Consider the following 22,557-nt stretch of genomic DNA (forward strand, 5'->3'; position numbering starts at 1 on the left):
CATCATCAACATTCAAGACAATGGGCAAATGATCCCTATCAACCAAGCAGTTTTTCCCTTGTTGAGTGTTCTCTATATTTCTTTCCGAAAATTTTTACTTTGTAACAGCCTGGAAACAAGAAATGCCATTTTCGGAATTGCCGAAGCAAAATTCTAGGCAATAAGAGAATGTCATAGGTCGGTTTGGAGTAATATGTTCTTCTTCATCAAAGATTAGATCTTCAAATAACCTCCATCATGGCACAACAGAATTAGCAACCATTTAGGGTTCGATACTCCCATACCACCCAACTCTATATCCGAGTAACAAAAAGTTCACAGGTTACATGCCCAATTACTTGCTTTACTTATTCATGCAAATATCAGTACAAAAATTGCAGGTCCGAAACACAGCAAGAGATCTTTTTACCAATTGACATTATTAAGATCGGAAAAAAAAGAAGAAGAATAGTTTTGGACAATCAATAAAAGAATGAAGAAAATTTATTTATTTACATTTGAGAGAGAAATAATGTCTTTAGGCAGCAAATCCTCTCTCAGTACTCGAACCAATTTCGTGGAAGCTCAAAAATTGTTTCCTATACGTGCCACTATCATACCTGAGCTGACATTGTATCGTGAGTGCAAAAACTCTTCAGTTCCCCATAAAGACTGGCACTTCGCAACATCATCATCGCCCATGAAAAATGGAGGCATCAAGGCTAAACCTCTTTGACCTCATTCGATACGATGAGAACAAAAGCTGCAACTATTCTTTCTACCAACAAATTCTACATTTCTCTGACATTCTAAAATATCACTTATTTAGAACTCTACCACATTCTCATGGTGAAACAATGAAAACACGATGGGTAGCTTAGGATCGTAAATCTCATTATTTTCTGGTTTCGTCGCGTTTCTTGCAATCTTCTGCATGAAGTCATAATTCGAATAATCCAAGCCAAAGGCTTAGCCAAAACTAGGAAAAAAAATCACCTAAACATACACATCTAAGAGCCAAATTAGCCACTAAATTCTCATAACTTCCAAGTTATATTGCCTCTTGAGGTCTAGTAAGAGATATCAAATATAAAGATACTTCCTTGCATGACTTGAATTGCTGACCATTGCTGACCATTTGGGCTGAAAAAAAAGAAACAAAAGAAAAATTGAAGACCAAGAATATGGATGATCACTAATTAGAGTACTATAATGAAACCAACTATAACTCTCAGGCCATGCTTGATGGGTGGGAACGATAATAGTGTTTGGTACATGAGAATGAATCGTCCATTCCTCCTAAAGCGAGAATCCTGAACGGGGAGGTGGGGTGGGTTCGCGCGCGAACCAATCTTTATCAATCCTATTACTAAAGGCACTCATTTCGAGCACACTGAACGAGGCCTCGAAACTAGTTCATCAAATCAAAGTTGATTAGATAGTTAAGAATGACTACTATAAACAGATAAAATTTAGTACTACTTAATATGAATTTTGACAGAAACCCACCCAAAATCTGAATTTGAATGTTTGAATCAGTTCATCATTGAAACAAGTAATGAGAGAGAAATTAATTACTTCACCTGATGTATCTGCGGCAGAACAATGAAAAACGACCTCCTTTCCTCTTAATTGAAAGCAAAAGCTTCCAACCAATTGGCAAAAAATCCCCAAAATTACTTGCATCAACAATCCTCCTTTTCTTTCTTCTGCTACCCCAAATCCCTTCTAGATCTCTCATAAACCCTAATAATTCATCTGTTTTTTCCAATCCAATTGTTCTTCTTTTCAATTCAGGATCATATGGATCTTCAAGATTACCCAATTCAACAATATCAATAACAACACCATTCCGATTCTCAATTGGGTAATTTTCAAAAACTGTTGGGTTGTTCTCTACATTAATCAAGTTTGAATATTTCCCATTAATTAGGGTTTGAAGGGTTTTGGGATTTTTGCTTGTAAAGAGTTTGTGAAGTAAAGAAACGATTTTTCGGTTTTGTTTTTCTTCAGGGTCGTTGGTGGATTGTGATTCTCGTGAAAGAGGATGATTTGAGATTACGAATTCAGGTTTCCGAGAAGATAATCGGAGACGAGAGTAAGTTTGTTTACGACTTCCAGCACTTTCATTGAAGATTGAACGATCAATTTTAGGGATAATGATATCATCAGAACGACGAAGATCGTAAGATTCAGTTTTGGAACAGAGAGATAATGAGTTAAGATCAGATTGTGATAAGAATCGCATATCAATAATTGGGATTGAATCGAGATTAAGATTGTTTGATGATGAATCGACGGTGATAGTCGTCATCATTGATATCGGGAGACTGGCTACGATCTTGTTCAGAGAGAGAAGGTTGAAGATGAACCTTATAGTTACCACGACCGTGAGGCAAGAGACTTTTCCACGAAACCAATGATACAAGAGACTACAAAACTAAACCTACTTGTCCACCACCCTTTGGTGCAACGGTTGGACTAGAGGTGCACACGAGCCGAACTCTTAACGAGCTACTCGAGCTCGGCTAGACTATTGTTCGTGCTCTACTCGAATATTAACGAGCACGAGCTTAACACGAGCCCAAAATCATGCTCGTTTATGTAAACGAGCCGAACTTGATCATTTTTTAGTGTATCACGAGCTACTCGTAAACAACTCGTTTAACATACTCTTATAATATTGTAGTACATAATTACGTATTAGTATTGAAACTTGCACATGAAATATCAATCATTAAAAAATTATCGGAATATGAATCATTAATCATTATTATTGTATGTAACAAATGATTATTGAAGTATTTTAATAATTTAGAAAGTTTTCATTTGAAGTATTTTGATAAACGAGCTTAAACGAATGCCAGCTCGAGCTCGACAGTCTAATACACGAACCGAGCTTGAACATCTTACTACGCGGCTCGGCTCGACTCGAGTACACCCCTAGGTTGGACACGCCTCGTAAGCCCAAGAGGTCGTGAGATCGAATCCCCGTGGAAGCAGTTGTCATCAAGATATATCCTATGTAATTTAGTACGTAGATCGTAGTCGAATTTTCGAAGAAAAAAAAACTAAACCTACTTGAAACCTAAATAAGAATCAATTGTCTATCAAGAGAGAGTTGATTGACAGATGAATATGGTTTATTGTGTGTAGGCCTGGGTAGACTTTAACATGTACTCTTTTATAGCACGTCTCTTTCCCAAAAAATAGTTTCTCCAGCTTGAGAAACTATGTGACGTCCTTTAAGAATTTTCGTCCCCTTCACATTTTCTTCGTTCTTAAAATAACTATGTGGTCAGTCGTTTCATAGATACATTCCTTTTGATTTTACTCGTATAGTTTTTCGAACTAATAGATATAGCTTCTAAAGTTTAAACAATGCCAACTTAACTTATCTCGAGATAAGGTGAGTTTTTGTGAGATGATTGTTGACATGACTAGTGCAGATAGGGGACACCCTGCATACAACCATATATAACAAGAGGGAGTTAACTTGCCAAACAACCTTAAAATGTTGTAAAAAAAAATTTCTTTGTTGCAAAGGATGTACATAATACATATATTCTGTGGACTGTGCTGAAACAGTGAACCATAACTATGGTTGACCCTAAACCTAGTTCCTTGTCAAGTCTATACCTAAATCCATATTTGATTTATTCCCCTAAAAAGAGATGACATATAATGATAAACTATCCTACTTTTGTTATTAAAGACAACATGCATATGCATCTACTCACATCTTCTAGATTTTGTAACTATCATATGGTTAGGTTTCATGGTTATAGATTGGATGGCATTCTTCAATTGATTACAGCTCTCTCTCTCTCTCTCTCTCTCTCTATATATATATATATATATATATATATATATATATATATATATATATCTCTAATGTAATGCTGAAGGTTGTTTAAAGTGTGAACCATAAGAAATAACTATGGTGCCATGGTTAAGACAACCCTCTGTATTGGATCTTTCCAAATTGAGTAGGTTAGGGGGCCACAGGTATTAATCTACCTGTATTTATCATCACATTCCTAAATGCAGAGAATACATATCAGCAGAAGAGTATAATGAGGTGATTCTTCAGGTTATAATCTTTCCTCTTAACTAATTCTCCCATATGGAGCACCTTCACCAACTCCATATATGTAGATATAGAAGGAGAATTAGGGATGTTGGGTGCTCTAGGTATGTCTTACTCTGAAAGCTAGCTCAAGAGACGAGGTTTTTTCTCACACTAATAAACTAACCATATGCGCTTTCCACAGCCAAAGTGGGCCGGATTGTCGAGCCCAACATTAATCCCTCTGATACTCAGGGCCGGTCCTGAGATTTCGGAGGCCCGAAGCGAATTTTAATAATGGGGCCTACACACGTTTCACAAGAAAAAATATTTGTATATCAGAACTTTCTGTGTTTTCTTTGCACATAATGTGAGGTTTAAACATGAAACTTGTGTTCATAACTTGCACTCGAAATTGAACGATCTGGTTTAGTTACTCAAAAATCCGCATGGGTTTGTGGAGAACCCTCGTCGGTCCATGAACGACCAATTAAGTGATTCAACGAATTAGGAATTCGACGCATCAGTGTATTGTTTAGCATTTTTTTAAACCGAAAAAAATATATATTCGAAAATGATTCTCCAAGAAAAGAGCTTATCAACATTCTTTTTTTTTTTGTGTTTATGGAGATAGTGTTGATTCTAGTTTAATTGTGATTGTGGCGCTGGAGGTTTTATAATGGTGATAGTTGTGGTGTTGATGTTTAGTAATGGTAGTACGTAGCAGTCGTGGTTGTGATGGTGGTGGTAGTGGAGCTACAATGGTAGAGGTTTAGTGATTGTGGTGGTGGAAGTGGAGGTTTAGCAATCGTCGTTGTAGTAGAAGTGTCAACGAAAGTAATTTTTTTGAAAAATGTTAATTTTAATGGTGATGGTAGAGATAGTGGTAGAGGTTTAATACGTGAAGGTTTAGTAATTATGGTGGTGGTAGAAGTCAACTAAAGTAGAAAAAATACAATTTAATAAGGAAAATAAATGCTTATGCTTGAGATCGAACATGGGTTGTTTGGACTCCTCAACATGTTTTCTACCAATTGAGCTAATGTTAATTACTTATCGGTTTTGAACATTTTTTTGTGTAAAGATACAAAAAATCGGGGCCCCTTTGATTCTCTATTTTTTACCTTTCGTGAGGCCCCTTGGCCCTGGGGGCCCGAAGCGAGGCTTTGCTCGCTTGCCCCCCAGGACCGGTCCTGCTGATACTGGGTTAAATTTCAATAGACTATTGTAATATCTTAATTTTTCGGTAAGGGAAGAAAATGTTGTAATTAATTGAATAAACGAAGACAATATCGTTAACTATTAAAGTTTGAGTTGTTACAGATGATATCAAAGTCTAGGAAGGCTCTTCTCCAAAGGTGTGGAGATTCTGATAACCTTACATTGTTTGGGAGAATGTTTAGAGCTTTATTACAAGTGCGTTTTGAAGCTTAATAACTGTCGAGGACTTTTCGACACGCTCTTAGAGCCTTGTTCGGAAACAAAATTCCCTTACCTATTGAGCTTGGTCCTAGGTGTCAAAAGCAAGACAACTAGACAAGTCCATAACTACCAAAGCTTTCGGCGTCTCAACTATTGAAACTCGTTTCGTCTTGGCTCTAACACAATGTTGGGTGGTTTGAGCCTCTCTCACCTCAGAATCTAACTTAAGCTGTGAGGTTCTCCCTCCCATCACTTGAACCAACCAATTTGGATGGTCCCAACAAGGGTGAGAAATGGGGGAGGGAGAGATTTCAAAACTTTACCATTTTGCATGCCAGAATACTCCATCCCAAAATATATTCTACCACTCATAGAATTTGTACATTAATTGCAGCTCTACCAGCTCTAATTCAATTAAAGGTGGATAATTAAACCTCAGTATAAGAACCCTAGCTAGATTTTAAGCTTAGTAAGCTAATCTCTATCTCCCTCTCTCTCTGTCTCTAGGGTGTAGATAGAGAGTCTATGTACTTACAACTTGGCATGCATGGAGTCCTCATCATCAGCTTCTAGTAATTCAATACCCTTTTCTATCACTCATGATATTAAGGATTTTCCCAAAATTTTAGGTCCCTTAACCCTAACTACTGTGAACCCTAATCTTGAACCCCTTCCATTAATAAACTGTTTGCTTGAGAAACCAGCAGTACCTAACTCATCACAAGTACTAGAAGAAAAATATGATAAACAGTACTCCATATATAACCAAGATTATGATGAAGATAATGGAGTAACTGTGGCTCTACACATTGGGCTTCCAGATTTTACTTCACCTTCAAATGGGTCACCACCCAATGTGGACAAGAAAAGAGAGAAAAATGTAATGGATAATACTACCCAATATTGGATACCAACTCCTGCACAAATTCTCATTGGTTTCACTCATTTTTCTTGCCATATTTGCAAGAAAACTTTTACCAGACACAATAACTTGCAGGTAATTCTTTAGTTTATGTACCCCTCCTAGATTAATCTCATTTGTAAGATTTTGTATCTCCTAGTTTATAACTTTCGGGTGGTCTTAGGCCTCTCTCATCTTCTCACCCCTGGCGTTCCAATGTGGGATATTCTAACTATTTAGCCGAAGCTACATTGTCTATATCTTGAGCTCAGAAACCAATATTAGGTGGTGTTGGGCCTCTCTCACCCTAATGGCCAACTCTATAGGTGAAACTTTCCTGACACTTCCAGACTTATCACATGCCCGTCCAACAACCAGTGCGAGATTATTCTAACACTTTCTTCTCACGCATAGTTTTTTTAGTTTGATAGACTATTTCTAGGAGTTTAAGTTGTATCTTGAACTCTAACACCAACGTTTGCTTGTTGGGCGGCATAGGGCTTCCTCACCCAGAATGCTTGGTTCGAGCTTTTAAAGTGGGTGATTATCGTCATTAATATCTTTTTCTTTTTTGATTATAGATGCATATGTGGGGTCATGGGTCACAATATCGTAAAGGACCGGACTCGTTAAGAGGAGCTCAACCAAGAGCAATGTTAAGTATACCTTGTTATTGTTGTACAGAAGGTTGTAAAAACAATATAAATCATCCAAGAGCTAAGCCATTGAAAGACTTTAGAACACTTCAAACTCATTACAAGAGGAAGCTGTTGGGAAAAACGGGCACTTAGGCGCAGCGGAAATATAAGAGTTTTTCCCTTTGTGTTAGTTACGAGGATAATATAGAAGAATATGTGGGAGCAATAAACAAAGAACTGAAAGTAAATAAGACAACGATTTTTAACGTGGGAAACCTCCTCAACGTGAGAAGTAAAAACCACGGGACTCGTAGTCCAACCAAATCAACTATGATAGCAAAGTAGTTACAGACTACGTCCAACCGAGACTCAGACCCTTCCCAAAAGAATCAATCTCAAACACGAAGAAACACGGAGAAACCCTCACAAGAAAGAACAAAACAGTCCAGAAATCTGCAGCCCAAAACGACCCTAAATTCACTAGGATTCCGGCGACCAATCAACGATCCCTCCGTACAAATACTAGATCAATATGTCAAGAACAGTTCTGCCAAATTTCAGCTCAATCGGAGAAGAACTCACCGTCGGATTTTCCGAACAACGAAGACTGCGCGTGCTGAAAAAGTTCTGCCCCGCTCTTCTCGGCAACCTCCTTCTCTCCCTTCTTCTCTTGTGCGTTTCTAATTGTGTTGCCCCCTTTGGTGCTCCTCACACACATCTAAATTAGGTTAAGGTAGTATTTATAGACTCCCCCTTAATCCTAATTCCACCGTCATAAGTAACCGACCCAAAGAAACTCGACTCGGGTCCGGGTTTGGTTTCCTAATCCAAACCCAACTAGGTTTCCCCACTAGGAGGAAAACCCAACAAACTCCCCCTCCGACTAGGTGGGAGAAACAGCCAGCCATGTTGTCCCCTTGACAGCCCTGGAAACAGCCAGCTCCGCTTTTCCTCGACAGTCCTGGACAACCAGCCCCGCTATCCCTAACAATTTTTTCATCGTATACATCTTATTGTTTCCTGTCTTCCAAGTAAATAACTGCTCCAGCTTCAACCACAACGAACGAGCATCAGTCTCATTCTCAATATGATGCAGCACGTTGTCATCTATCCATTGCCTCATCAAACCACAAACTTGTCGATGTAACAATTTCCACTGATCATCAGTTTTCTCATCGGGTTTCTTCTCCTGAAACACCGGGGCGTGAAATTCCTTCACAAAGAGCAAGTCTTCCATCTTACTCTTCCATAGATGATAATTAGCACCATTCAAATTTATCATTCTACCCATATTTTCCATCACTAACACAAACAAACCAATAACCAAAGTTATCAAAATCCAAAGAACTCTCTAACCTGGAGCTCTGATACCACTTGTTGGGAAAAACGGGCACTTAGGCGCAGCGGAAATATAAGAGTTTTTCCCTTTGTGTTAGTTACGAGGATAATATAGAAGAATATGTGGGAGCAATAAACAAAGAACTGAAAGTAAATAAGACAACGATTTTTAACGTGGGAAACCTCCTCAACGTGAGAAGTAAAAACCACGGGACTCGTAGTCCAACCAAATCAACTATGATAGCAAAGTAGTTACAGACTACGTCCAACCGAGACTCAGACCCTTCCCAAAAGAATCAATCTCAAACACGAAGAAACACGGAGAAACCCTCACAAGAAAGAACAAAACAGTCCAGAAATCTGCAGCCCAAAACGACCCTAAATTCACTAGGATTCCGGCGACCAATCAACGATCCCTCCGTACAAATACTAGATCAATATGTCAAGAACAGTTCTGCCAAATTTCAGCTCAATCGGAGAAGAACTCACCGTCGGATTTTCCGAACAACGAAGACTGCGCGTGCTGAAAAAGTTCTGCCCCGCTCTTCTCGGCAACCTCCTTCTCTCCCTTCTTCTCTTGTGCGTTTCTAATTGTGTTGCCCCCTTTGGTGCTCCTCACACACATCTAAATTAGGTTAAGGTAGTATTTATAGACTCCCCCTTAATCCTAATTCCACCGTCATAAGTAACCGACCCAAAGAAACTCGACTCGGGTCCGGGTTTGGTTTCCTAATCCAAACCCAACTAGGTTTCCCCACTAGGAGGAAAACCCAACAGAAGCATGGAGTTAAGCCTTTTATGTGTAGAAAATGTGGCAAGTTCTTGGCTGTGAAAGGTGATTGGAGAACTCATGAGAAGAACTGTGGGAAGGTTTGGCTTTGTTTATGTGGTTCAGACTTTAAGCATAAGAGATCACTCAAAGATCATATTAGAGCATTTGGTACATCTGGTCATGGCCCTTTTCCTCCTTCAATTGATCATGGTCTGGAAGGCACTACTCATTGAAAGTCTTTTAGCAACGGTACATAACTGTTGCTATTATGAAACTTCTGTCACATTACATGATCGCTTGAGTCTATATAATAAATAATCTACTAGTATAACAGGCTAGTTCTCGGAATCGGACTCACATTGTAGAAGTATGAGTTTTGGTTACTTTCATGGGTTAATTATTTAGAGTTTTGGTTGATTGAGTGATAGTGCTATGATTGCAAATATTATGTTATTCCTACTCTTTTTTTTTTTTTTTTTTTTTTTGTTGAAAGATGTTATTCCTACTCACATGTGGTATTTTAGTACCTTGGAAATTTCAGAAATTTTATACATCCCTCCATTTTGGTCCCTCCTCCAGCCCTTCATCTGATGTGGCGACATATCACTTGAGTGTGGAGCAATTGGAGAGAGAATAGTGAGAAAATATACTCGAGTCATATGTCGTCACATCAGGGAGGGGGTGGGGGGGGAGGGGGGGGGGGGGGGGGGGGTTGGGAGAGAGACCAAAATCGAAATGGGTTATAAGGAAACATGTTTGTGTCACATCACAATCTCTTCTAACAAGAAAGAGTAAACTTACAATGCAATTAAATACGAATAACAAGCAACCGTGAAATTATTGTTGACGGAATTGTTAAACAACCCAATAATTCAACTCACTAGTTAAATAAATCTCGGATCTAGGCAAATCGTTTTGAATAATCGTTTAATGAATCATCTGGATTTAGCTCAAACTTGTTTTAAGTATTGATTTGTGTGACTAGTGGACTGAATTACTGGATTGTTTAGCGGTTCGAGTAGATTAATGAGAAAAGTCAACTTTTCGAGAGAAGCACTTTGTTGACCAATTTGTCTAGGTTGACAAAAGATGACCCACCGGGAACAACAGCCTCCTCAGCTTTCTTCTTCAATTCCACAACTCTGTTTTTCATCTTTTTACCTTTCTCTCCTTCCATCAATTCCCTCACCAGAATTTCAACTTCATCTCTCTTCACATTATTATCAATCTCCATCCCAATTTCCCAATGAACACAAGAATACCTACAATTTGTTTGTTGTTCGGCGAAAAACGGCCAACAAATCACAGGAACACCACCAATCACAGTGTCAAGTGTAGAATTCCACCCACTATGGGTTAAAAATCCACCCAATGAAGAATGTTTCAAAACTTCCTCTTGAGGACACCAACTAGCCATAAAACTCCTACCCTTAATCTCATTCATAAACTCGGTTGGTAAAACGGCTGAGTCACCTCGGACTAAATCGGGTCTAATGATCCACAAGAAAGTGTGTTTACAATTAGCAAGACCCCAAGCAAACTCAGTGAGTTGATGTGAGTTCATAACTGTTATACTTCCAAAATTCACATAAACAACTGAGTTGGGTTCTTTTGAGTCAAGCCATTTAAGACATTCTGGTTCCTCAACCCAAAGATTTGATCCAAGTGAATGAATTTCATGAATTTCTTGTGGTATTTGGTGAACAAGTGATTGAAGAGGACCAATTGAGTAAACAGGAGGTAGAATTGATTTCATTGCATTTAATACATCACCTTCGAAAGCATCAAACGTGTTAAGAACAATCGCGGTTGCCCTTTTCGATCTTTGAGCTTCATTGTTTAAGAAGTTGAGCATTATATCGTCTAGATTGGTTGTTCTAACGAAACTAGGAATATCTTTTAGACGAATATCTTTCATTCCTGGTATACAAGTAATTTCGGTTTCATCTAGATGACCATTTGTAAGCTGATTTTCATCTGCAAAACCCCCAAAATAATCTTTTTAAGTACATTCCAATTAAGATTCGAATCCTATAACTTCTTGAAACTTTTCAACATATATAAAGAAACCAAAGGGTAGCTCATTTTTCGATGGGTTTTTAAGTATCTAAAGTTTGTGGATCTGATCAGAGTTTCGAGTTCACAATCGAAAATAACATGATTATTTACAAATACAAAGATCAGAAATTGTACATACGTAGGACACTAGTTTGTGTGTGTATGTGCGTATTTTTATCATTCTGGCGTTGGCCCGACTGGTAAGTCACCTACTCTGGCATGCCGTTCCCAGTGTACCGTTTAAAAAAAAATTGGAGATTGGTAGCTAAGTATTGGAAGTTTACCTTGTAGGGGAGTGAAACCTTTCTCAATGAGATCTTTGTAATGAAAATAAGCTAGAAACCCACAAGCACTTGGTGTCCAAAACAAAACTTCAGGGATGCCAAGTTCTTCAGCAGCATCAAGAGTGAAACTCATACACCCATCAGAGATTATGCAGGTAACCGGAGGCGATCTAGACGAAGAAGAATCGTTGAGTTTGGCGAGGAGTCGTCGAAAAGGGACTAAACAAGTCTTTGTAGTTGACTCGCAAAGAGCAGTAATATCTTGGGTAGCATTAATATTATCAGTAGGAGGAAGACCATCAGGAATGGTTTCAAATTTGAAATTAGGTAAACCATTAAGAGAATTAGGACCTCTTGAATTGAGTAAGCGTTGATGATTGTATTCAGTATTGACAAAAGTTATATGAAAGCCTTTGTAATGAAGAAGTTTAGCTAGTTTCATCATTGGATGTATATGTCCTTGTGCTGGATATGGTACACAAACTGCATGAGGCTTCTTTGCTATTGTACTTGCTGAATCCATCTCTCTCTCTAGTCTCTCTAGATCCTCTCTTTCTTTCAAGCAAGATGTATTGTTTGGTGAAGGTGTTTTTGGGGTGTTTATATAACCAAGATTCATTTTCTTTCTTTAATTGACAACAAATTGATAGATATTTATTTAAGGGAGCTAATGATAACAAACTTATTTATTTTTTTCGATAAAAACCCATTGTAGATCTGAACTTTAAAGTAAAAAAATAAAGATATGATATCTGCTATTTTAAATTTATCAGATGACTTTAGATTAGATAGTCAAGAAAATGAGAGTAACAAAAAAACAAAGTATTATCACATGTACTTGTATACATTAAATTTGTGTGGACTTCAAAAAGTTGTGGTGAGACAACCCAAACTGATTGGTTAAAGATTTTTCACAATAATAAATTTTTAATAAATAACAAATAAATAAAGACTTACCTAAAAGATAAATATTTATGTCCACAATCCTTTGGTGCAGATGCAGCGGTTGGACATCCCTCTGAAGCCCATGAAATCGTGAGATCGAGTTTGGTAGAAGCAGTTTTCATCAAGATTTGGACTTTAGGACTCTTTCATTATGGTTTAAATTAAACGGTAACCTACGATGGGAAACATTTCCATTCATAAGTGATAATCACGATTTTACATGGACGATATTCTTATTTCTCTCCTCTGAAAATTTCATGAGAGTTACATACCTTTAAATGCAAAGTGCCTCATGAAGAGAAAAAAATTGGACTAGACACAGACACATTGATCCTAAAGATCGAGAAAAAAAGACCCTAAAGGTCGACAAAAAGATCCTAAAGATCGTGAAAAGAAACCCTAAAGATCTGACAAATACTATAATAATAATAATAATAAAAGAACCACCGCCGCTATCACCGAAAAATCGTCGTCGTCACCAGAAACCGCCTCCGTCATCGGAGAACCGCCTTGATACCCTAGAAGAACCGCCAATATAATATTACTAAAAATAGTCAATTCCTTCTTCTGTATTCTTCGCGAAATTGATTCATTGTTGTCTCAACAATCCGATTGAATTTGGTATGTGCAAATCTTTTTATTCACAACAAAATCACTGAAATTGAAAACCCAAATGAATTGATACCCTTGATAGAATGCTTTGAAGAGGATTCATCTACATCTTCACCAGCGAGAAGTGCAGGCCTGAATCATCGATTCCGAAAGATTAACTAGTTCATCGATCGCTTCCATGGCTTGTCCGATCATCGAGTTCTTTTTCTGTTGGGCATAATAGATAGCCTGGTGGGAATGAAAGTAGGATTGTCTTCTTCATATCCTCCATGAAACAAAGTAGAGAGAGAAAATCTCTTTCTCTCTCTCCTGTAACCGTGCAAGATGATCCAATTAGACCCAAGAAACTATAATGGAGGTAAACTAACTACAAGGGAAAGAAGAAAGGGGATCCGGCGAAAGGAGGACCCTTCGCCGGAGGAACAAACACAGATCTGTGGACGGTTGTTAGTTAATAATATAATAAAATGAATTGTCTTTAACTTAAAAAATATTTATAATGGAAACATTGATCTAAATTAAATCATATGTCCATTTTAACATTTTTTTTTGCTTGCAAGTGTTCATGAATAATGTTTGTATATTTCTCTTGGCTTTTGTTTTGTTTTGTGATTCTTGATTCCATGTGAAAGCAATAATTCAAGTGGTGATTTTTTGTTTATGATGTTCAAAAATTCACAATGAACAAAAAGCCTGAAAAGCTATTTTGATTGGAATTGTTTAATAAGAAAGACCCAATTTATATATTTTAGTGATTATAAAAGTAAGATACTGGAGTAATTTTTTTTTGTATCAAACAAATCATGCACTCATGTGTTTGAATCTTTATTTTTGATGCTTGAATATGGTCCAAGATCTTTTAGTAAATTATGCTTGATCAACTTAAATCTTATCTATTTCAACAAAAAAAAAAAACTTAAATCTTATCAAGATCTATATAATAATATTGTTCAACAAAAAAAAAATCTATATAATAATAAGCTTTCAACAAAAAAAAGATCTATATAATAAAATACAAACATGTGTCTCGTATTTTGGAAAATATGTGTTATTGTTTCTTATGCAACAACTTCACAGTCAAATTATGCGAAACTTTATATTGAAGTAAATTTGAATACTCTTTTTAGGATGGGTTTGATATCACATAAAAGAGTTTTATGAAAATAAGTATTTCCACCATTTGATATAAAAAAAATTTCTGTGACTTTGATTTTCTTGCGAATCTATTTCTCCGAAATATTCAATTTTTAATTTCTTTGCTTCTCGTAAGAATTAGATTCCATTGAAACATAAAAAAAAATAGTATTTCAAAATATTTGGATACTAGAAAACTTGTATTTATTTATATATTTTCCACAAAAAAAATCTATATAATAAAATACAAACATGTGACTCGTATTCCGAAAAATATATGTTATTGTTTCCTATGCGGCAGTGTGTTTGATATCACATATTTCTATGGAAATAAAAGAGTTTCCGTGGAAATAGGTATTTCCACCGTTTGATATAAAGTTTCTTTCTATGGCTTTGATTCTTTTGGGAATCTATTTCTGAAATACTCAATTTTTAATTCTTTGTTCCCCTTAGGAATTAAATTTCATGGAAACATAAAAAATAGTATTTCAAAATATTCGGATACTTGAAACTTGTATTTATTTATATATTTTCGTCAAAAGAATCTAATATTTATCTTCAATTTTCGTCACTTTTGTGGCTTTGTAAACAAACCTTAATTTCTCCTCCATCTTCTAAAGCCACTGTCTGCCCTAAAGAAAATAAAAAATCTTTATTCCAGAACAAGGAAGTCTTTTTTTCTCTTTACTTGTTCACCTTTTCTAACGATCTATTTTTCTTATTCATCATAAAAGAGAAGAAAAATATTAACATCTCATTAATAGCTTACACAAAAAAAGATATAATCAAAAGTTGTTTTATTGATTTGTTTTTGTTTCTTACTGCTCTTATCTTTTTTTGGAATTTGACTAGATGGTCATTACAATGACATTGATACATCAAAGATGTGATAAACACAATAATCGACTAATTCAAACTCTTACAAGAACGGGCATATAGCCCAACTAAACTATAGCCTAAAGTCCAACAACATTATTTATACCTTAATAACCCAAATTCAATAAACCATGGAACCCACCTTCTATGGGAATCGAACTTGAGACCTCCAGAATTTTGGAGTTTAAGTTAGCATTTCCACCACTTGGGGCTACCAAATGTTGACGTTAATGCTCTTACTATCGCCAAGACGTACGAGAGAGAGAGAGAGAGAGGGGGGGGGGGGGGGGGGAGCCTAGGATATCATGTAGAGAAAGAAATTAAAAAAAAAAATAATTTAAGTCCTGAGTATTTGTTTTGTACCCTTGTAACAGGTGTACAATTTTATAAAAAAAATTAAAAGTTTTTTATCACATAACCACGCAGAGAGAAAGAGATTCAACAATATAGAAGTTAGTTTAACACCACCACCATTACCTTTACCTTTATTCACATATTTTATAACTTTGATTGTCCCTGTGCATTCTATCCCCTCCCTTTACAGGTAAAGAACGTCAGCGGACATTTATAGTCATAACAATGATAATTATGCAAGTTAAGGTAATGCTTTACTTTTATAAACTATACAAAAATCTCTTCACAAAGAGACTTTACGAAAAAAAAAGATTGTGAGATGAGGGGTGTTTTGAGAAAACGTATCTAGAGAGTGATATAGTCTGTCGTGAGCAATTGAGGATGAGTAGAGCAATGTTTCATAACTTGTGTGAGCGATTATATGTGTATGGTTTAGTTGATGGTCGATCTATTATGGTTGAGGAACAAGTTGCATTATTTCTACATACAGTTGGTTACGATATACGCAATAAAAAATCAGTGTTTCAGTTCTTTTGCTCAAGTCAGACAGTTAGTAGGTATTTTCCATATTGTTTTGTCGTCTTTAGTCTTTTTCTATAAGGATGTCATGAAGCCAACAACTATGACGAACTCTCCTGCAGATTACGGGACTGAAAAACATAGACATCCCTACGTCGAGGTTGCTTCTTATGTCAAATAAATAATACTAACATTAAAATTCCCATCATTAATTCTAGTTTATTCATAGGGTGCAGTTGGTGTTATGGATGGTACCCGTATCAGAGCTACAGTTCCATTAGAAGAACAACCAAAATATCTAAACTGAAAATGAACCGTTACTCCAAATGTGTTTTCGGCATACACATTTGATATGAAATTTACTTACGTTTTAGTTGGTTGGGAAGGGTCAGTGCATGATGGTTGTATGTTAAGGAATGCTTTAGGTCTTGAAGTTCATAAGCTAGTTGTACCTGTACGTATGTAAATCTGGGCATTTCTATTAATCTCAAAATTGGTCTTAAAAGTGATTGTTAACATTATTTGGAATAGGTAAATACTACCTTGCAGATGCAGAATTTCTTTTAGTTTCTGGATTCCTCACACCATATTGCAACACACGATATCATCTTCGAGATCATATTGGTTGTCGTGCGGAAACACCTACAGAAATGTTTAATTTTCGACACTCATCCCTAAGAAATGTGATTGAAAAGTCTATTGGTGTTTTGAAGAAAAGATTTGTGTATCTTAGGAATGCTTCATTCCATAACATTAGAACCCTAGCGAAGATAGTCATTGCATGTTGTGCTTTTCATAATTTTTGACGAGATGGTGATCCTGATGACTTATGTCAGTATGAAAGCTCTATTGAAGACGAAGAAGAAACTAGTGAAAGAGAAGATGACGCGAATGTTGTAATAGCTTCTTCTCAAGTTTGGACAACTTCGAGAGACGCTATGACATAACAGATGTGGGAAGAACGTTAGCCTAAGTAGAATATTGATATTAGAAAAATTAATTTAGATATTATCTCCAAACCGGTTCAACCATTACTTTCTAATTTTTTAGTTGTTTGACTTATTTATTCATATGTAAATCGATTCTTTCTTTTGGTTGATCACATATTTACTGTTTGTAATGATTCTTTTTACAAAATTTAGTATATGTTAGATTGTGTTTCTAGTATGACATCAGAATCTGAGTCAGCAAAAACAAAGATGGAGTGGACGAACGGACGAGGTTCTTGTTGAAACACTTCTGGAGGAGGCTGCTAAAGGAGCAAAGAAACCACACAAAGGTTGGAAAACTGAATCTTTAAACCGTGTTGTAATTGAAATTGATAAAGAAAAACAGAGACGGTTGTCACACATGAAAATATCAAGACACGGTTGAAAACAATGAGGAAAAACTATACGTAGCAAGAGAAACTTTTAACCAAAGTGGATTCAACTTTAATCCGGAAACTCAAAGCATTTTCGTTATGAAATTATACGTAGCAAGAGAAAAATTATGCAGATGATGATGCTTGGGCGAGATACGTAGAAGTAAGCGATATGATTCTCTGCAACATTTTCGGAATGAAATTAACTTCATAAGTAACCCTCATTTTATTTCTAGTTTTTTATATTTAATAATGTAAGCTCATCTAGTAGCTACGTGATAGAGAACGAGCAAGCAACTGCTGATAGAGCAGTCGAAGTGGGGAACTTTCATCACCAGTACATTCTCTACTAGGTTGGATATTCCCAAAAAGAAGTTCAAATATATACTTCTATTTGTTACACTATAAGTTCACACGTCGTATTTTAACATACTAATGCTAGTTTATGCTAAACTTTTTTTTTTTACTTTAATGCGTAGATAACTTAAATGATTTTTCTTTTCGACAACAACACACAAGGGATTCTTATTTCAAAATCAACTATATCCAACAGTTGTTTTACATCGTCACAAAAAGCACACACGACTTCAAACCCTTAAAAATAGTATTAATGAAATAATGGCTGAGATGAGAGAAGTTGCGAATAGAATAGCTTCAAGGCCAAAGTTAGATAAACTTATCTCAACAAAAAAAAAGGCCAACGCTTTGGAGAAAGCTAAATAGTTTCCGGGGTGTGAAATTTTAAAGGAAATATACAAAATTTTGAAAAAATTTCGGAGAAACATATTTTGTGGGGAATATTTTTTACCTCTCTCTCTCCCCACCGCTCTCTATGTCTTCTCCGACCTGGTCAAATAAAATTGTCAAATAAAATTTACCAATGTTTGACCAAGTCTTCACACCCCGGAAACAATTTTGCTTTCCCCAAAGCGCTGGTAAAAAAAAAAAAAAAAAAAAAAAAAAAAAAAAAAAAAAAAAAAAAAAAAAAAAAAAAAAAAAAAAAGGAGATAAGCCCCTAAATTTACAAATTGCGGGCTTGGTCTTCAAAATTAAAAGGCGCTCTCGGATACGTATAGCCGAATGAGAAAGAAGGCATGGAATTGAATTCATAAGTTAGAGAGAGAAAGAACACCGAATTTAGGAGAGAGAGAGAGAGATGGAACATATGGATTGAAACTTGATCCTTCTTCAGGTAAGACATCCATGATTTGGATTTGGATTTGGATCTTCATTGAGCTTTAGTTCTTCTTTCATATAATCTATTCTGTGTAAAACTAGGTTGCTTATGTAAATCGGTTTGGTTCTGATTGAATCAAAAGGGTTGTTTCGAACCGATCGGATTTTGATTGAATCGATTTGGGTATTGCTTGTTCTTAGTTGTTTTTTTTAATATGATTTATTCAGCCTATACAAAAATGTAAAATGAAACCCTAAGTTCCTGAATAACAAAATTAAAATGGTCAAGAAAAGAGAGGAAATAGTAAACCCTAAACGCTTTGGTGGTTAGAGAGGACCACTTAAACTACTTTTAGGGTTTGAAAATGTAGAGTTTCTTCTTGGTGAAGATGTTAGAAATCCCAAAATTTTTGTAAAATTCTTTCCTATACTTTCCATGCCTTCTATTTAATATTGCATATTGTATTTGATTCTGTTTCAATAAGTTCAGATATCTCACTGCTTCACTGTGATGCATTTGTTATGTTTGCCCTATTTTTCAGGTGAACTTGATCCATTAATCAAAATATTGTTGAAGCAACTGTGAATTTACAACGGTAGTTGAAAATCCATATACGAACAACCTTGACACTCGACAAATTTATTTGTGCTCGGTGATCAAAATTGATCAAAGAGAAAATGGAAACTCCTCCTCCACAATCCCCTCTCGTCAACGTGAAACAAGATGAAGAAGAAACTCAAACAACTCCTCCACCACCCACAACTCACCTTTGTCCTTCCTCCACAACCACCACCACTTGCTGTAGCTGTGGTGGCCCCACCTCAATTACCCCACCACCAGCATGGTCGGAAATATCTCCACCACCCAACTACCGACCGATCCGTTCACCCGCCATAAACCTCCCATCAAACTACTCGCAACAAGCCATAATCCAAACCCCAGTCCCTCGTTCAGAAAAAGTCCCCACCGTTTCTCCTCCTTACCTCTTCCAAACCCCTACCAAGAAAATCACCTCTTTGGATGATATCCGTCACTTCATCGACTCCGATTCTGGAAGGAATTTCCTCGGTTTCGTTGTATCGCTCAGCGAATCCATCCGATCCCAGAAAATTTCTGATCCATGCCACCAATCTCAAACCCTAATTACCATCATTTCCATCCTTGACTCTCTTCTCTCTTGGATCGATGAGATTCCTCCTGTTCAACAATCTGCTCGTTATGGTAATTACTCTTATAGAGTTTGGCATAATCGACTCGTTGAAAATTCTGAATCTCTTATGTTGCAATTTCTTCCCGAAGAACTCAGCTCATCCACAACTGAAATTGTCCCTTACTTCACTGATAGTTTTGGAAATCCAAGTCGGATCGATTATGGTACAGGGCACGAGACTAACTTTGCCGCATGGTTATATTGTTTAGCGAGATTAGGGGTTTTAAAAGAAGAAGATTATCAAGCAACTGTTTCGAGGGTATTTGTTAAGTATCTTAATCTCATGAGGAAATTACAAACTGTGTATTGTCTTGAACCAGCTGGATCACATGGAGTTTGGGGTCTTGATGATTACCATTTTCTTCCATTTATATTTGGTTCATCTCAACTGATTGATCACAAGTATATGAAACCTAAATCTATTCACAACGATGATATATTGGAGAATTTCTCAGATGAATATCTATATCTTTCGTGCATTTCGTTTGTGAAGAAGGTGAAAAAGGGTTTGTTCGCGGAGCATTCTCCGATGCTTGATGATATCAGTGGAGTACCTAATTGGAACAAAGTGAACAGTGGGTTGCTTAAAATGTATAAGCTTGAAGTGCTGGAGAAAGTCCCAATTATGCAGCATTTTCTGTTTGGTTGGCTCATCAAATGGTATGCTCTTTTCATGAACTGAAATTCTTGTTTGTTCTCAATGAACCTTGAAATTTCGTTTTCCTATTTTATCTTGTACCTTATAACTTTATCTTGCTCTTAATAGGGTATTATACACGTTAAATGTAACATTATGCCCACATTTCTTAGTAGAAGTTAAGCAAAAAAGAAATTTCTTAAGAGGTATTGAGGCTCGTCCTATTGAGGTTTTCTGGTCATCATTTATAGTAGGAATGGCTTCTTTAACAGTATGGAGATATCGAGAATGAATAGTTTCTGTTTCTGTTTCTGTAACCACTGAGATAATCAAATAGAGTGAGGATGGATATGTTACTTTCTACCTATTTGTTTGAAACCAACTCACAGATGTTTGTTTTAGCAAGACATAGAAACTAGGCGTAGACCAAAAATATTTTTCCGAGTGCTGAAGAGACCGAATCGCTGAAGTATCAGAGGACAGGGTTTCTTGATTTAGGAGATTAGTAGTATTGGTAGCTTATATGAGGCTTTCTGATTCCATATGAAAAATAAATACTTTACATTCAAACTTCGATGGTGAATTTAAGACATTGTCTAGGAAGTACTTTACATCCGTTGATTTCTTCGTTCTTATTCAATTAACATCTCAAACTCAATGGTCTAGGTTGAGAAAACATGCATGGATGCACTAGAATAGCAGTGCTAAAGGGACTTTGTCATCTTTAATGCTAGTACTAGAACATTATCCGTCAAGATCTGGACAGCAAACTACAATCTGGTTCTTCACATGAAAAATCCTGTTGTTTCTCATTTCCATTTTTCTGAAAGATGGTTGTTGTTTTCCTATTGACAGGTAATAAGGAAGTGGACGGAGGATAGTCTTCTGCATTTGACGTTTTTTTAATGAGTCAAAGAAAAGTGCGAGTTTATCTGAATGTATATTTTTGGTGATACGCATTCATGTAGGTTTTCACTCTTTTGTGTTCTTGAAAAATTTAACTAAGCAGAAAGCATCTGAATGGTGATACATTAGCCTTTTTCTACTATAGATTAGCTCATTAGCATGCTGTTTTAGTGAAACCCTGAGATGATGTTTCCTTATTCATTTATTGTGGGTCGAAAATGGTGTAGACATGCTTACAATCTCAGAAAATGTGGTTGTTGAGCTTCTCAGTTTAATAGTAGTTGAATATGACCAAGAGAATATAGGAGCAATGCAGAAGGACAAGGGCGGCGGGTGCAATTGTCCTGTCTATGTGGTTTGACCAGACTCCAGAGTCACACTTAGTTGTCTAAGTGGTTTGTAAGGTTACAGAAACTCGAAAACTATAGAAGTCCGAAGTTCAATTTTCAAAAGAGATGGGATCCATCGTTATTGAATTTTGATTATAAAAAGTATAGATAATGATAAGTTTGTCGGGCTTTAAATTCTAAGTTTATCGATTTTTCAGAAAAAAAAAAAAAAAAACAACTAAGAATAGAATACTCATTTTAATTCGATCAAATTAGACTAGCTGGAAAATTCTTATTGGAGAAATTAAAGAATGAAAGGAAACCAATAGTGTCCAATATTTGTTACATCAAGCCCTAAATGTAAGTTGAAAGTGAGACCGCATAAGATAGTTTTTAGCAATTTTGTGACTATTATCCCATCTGCACCCCCATTGGTCCCCATGCAAAAAAATCAAAAACCTTGTACTCTCTCACATCCCTAGCAAGATTGACACTTTTTCAACAAAGGAAAAAAGAAAAGTCAAAGTTACCACTTTTTTTTTTTTTTTTTTGAATCAAACTTCATTAACAGGCCAAAAGGCTAATGAGAATTACATAATGAAGTTGAAAATCAAAAGACACAACAAAAATTACTTGTGTTTTCTAAAGTATAAAATGCCTTATTGCAACAAAAATGACTTTCAACAAAAAAAATATTATAATTTACTGCGTATATGGTCAAATTGCAAAATGATAAAAAAAAAAAAATATGTATAGATATTCTATCATGTTCATGGCAAACTCAAAATTTGACTCATTAAAATTGTCAAGAGTTTATGAGTTATTATTTCTTTCCAAGTAAAAAAGATTTAGTAAAATTAATAAGATCCCATTAAAGAAAATTGAAGTTTAATAGACACAAATGTCACGAACTTATAAATGTCCATTGAAGTCTACTGTTGTAGGAGAGAGAGAAAAAAAGTATTCTAACATGTATATGATACAAGATAAGGTATAAAAAAAATTATGGGTGAGAAATTTTGGAATCTTTACAA

At 36.0% G+C, this 22,557-nt stretch overlaps 4 protein-coding genes across 5 annotated transcripts; 2 read left to right on the plus strand and 2 right to left on the minus strand.

The window, feature by feature from the left end:
• Positions 1-322: 322 nt before the first annotated feature.
• LOC147569571 (methyl-CpG-binding domain-containing protein 8-like) lies at positions 323-2,442 on the minus strand. Of its 2 annotated transcripts, none has more exons than XM_086656050.1 (2): positions 1,563-2,442; positions 323-1,109 (listed from the first exon to the last, which is right to left on the minus strand). In XM_086656050.1, the coding sequence occupies exons 1-2, from the start codon at positions 2,294-2,296 to the stop codon at positions 1,031-1,033; spliced, it is 813 nt and encodes a 270-aa protein (XP_086512176.1). In that variant the 5' UTR covers positions 2,297-2,442; the 3' UTR covers positions 323-1,030. The 2 variants fall into 2 exon arrangements, with proteins under 2 accessions (XP_086512176.1, XP_086512177.1); XM_086656051.1 differs by having other exon boundaries at positions 323-1,122; positions 1,563-2,429.
• Positions 2,443-5,914: 3,472 nt separating this feature from the next.
• On the plus strand, positions 5,915-9,387 carry LOC147569572 (protein TRANSPARENT TESTA 1-like). Its single transcript, XM_086656052.1, has 3 exons — positions 5,915-6,467; positions 6,953-7,140; positions 9,112-9,387. The coding sequence occupies exons 1-3, from the start codon at positions 6,018-6,020 to the stop codon at positions 9,350-9,352; spliced, it is 879 nt and encodes a 292-aa protein (XP_086512178.1). The 5' UTR covers positions 5,915-6,017; the 3' UTR covers positions 9,353-9,387.
• Positions 9,388-9,874: 487 nt separating this feature from the next.
• Positions 9,875-12,105, minus strand: LOC147569573 (7-deoxyloganetin glucosyltransferase-like). Its single transcript, XM_086656055.1, has 2 exons — positions 11,462-12,105; positions 9,875-11,096 (listed from the first exon to the last, which is right to left on the minus strand). Exons 1-2 carry the CDS (start codon positions 12,078-12,080, stop codon positions 10,156-10,158), a joined length of 1,560 nt encoding a protein of 519 aa, XP_086512181.1. The 5' UTR covers positions 12,081-12,105; the 3' UTR covers positions 9,875-10,155.
• A 6,187-nt stretch (positions 12,106-18,292) lies between these two features.
• Positions 18,293-21,370, plus strand: LOC147569574 (phosphotyrosyl phosphatase activator (PTPA) family protein). Its single transcript, XM_086656056.1, has 3 exons — positions 18,293-18,456; positions 18,983-20,311; positions 21,144-21,370. Exons 2-3 carry the CDS (start codon positions 19,119-19,121, stop codon positions 21,145-21,147), a joined length of 1,197 nt encoding a protein of 398 aa, XP_086512182.1. The 5' UTR covers positions 18,293-18,456; positions 18,983-19,118; the 3' UTR covers positions 21,148-21,370.
• Positions 21,371-22,557: the final 1,187 nt, after the last annotated feature.

The sequence above is a fragment of the Eschscholzia californica genome, unplaced genomic scaffold (assembly GCF_041429995.1).
Source record: "Eschscholzia californica isolate CP2 unplaced genomic scaffold, dmEscCali1.0.p SCAF_1, whole genome shotgun sequence".
NCBI classification, from domain to species: domain Eukaryota; kingdom Viridiplantae; phylum Streptophyta; class Magnoliopsida; order Ranunculales; family Papaveraceae; genus Eschscholzia; species Eschscholzia californica.

What these genes read in the sequence shown, in the direction of transcription:
- LOC147569571 (XM_086656050.1), bottom strand. Translation starts at nt 2,296, where the DNA reads ATGATGACGACTATCACCGTCGATTCATCATCAAACAATCTTAATCTC. An exon ending in TTCTGCCGCAGATACATCAG is followed by an intron (nt 1,110 to 1,562) that starts GTGAAGTAATTA and finishes CCAAATGGTCAG; the next exon opens with CAATGGTCAGCAATTCAAGT.
- LOC147569572 (XM_086656052.1), top strand. Translation starts at nt 6,018, where the DNA reads ATGGAGTCCTCATCATCAGCTTCTAGTAATTCAATACCCTTTTCTATC. An exon ending in CCAGACACAATAACTTGCAG is followed by an intron (nt 6,468 to 6,952) that starts GTAATTCTTTAG and finishes TTTTGATTATAG; the next exon opens with ATGCATATGTGGGGTCATGG. An exon ending in ACTCATTACAAGAGGAAGCT is followed by an intron (nt 7,141 to 9,111) that starts GTTGGGAAAAAC and finishes CCCCACTAGGAG; the next exon opens with GAAAACCCAACAGAAGCATG.
- LOC147569573 (XM_086656055.1), bottom strand. Translation starts at nt 12,080, where the DNA reads ATGAATCTTGGTTATATAAACACCCCAAAAACACCTTCACCAAACAAT. An exon ending in AGGTTTCACTCCCCTACAAG is followed by an intron (nt 11,097 to 11,461) that starts GTAAACTTCCAA and finishes GGGGTTTTGCAG; the next exon opens with ATGAAAATCAGCTTACAAAT.
- LOC147569574 (XM_086656056.1), top strand. Translation starts at nt 19,119, where the DNA reads ATGGAAACTCCTCCTCCACAATCCCCTCTCGTCAACGTGAAACAAGAT.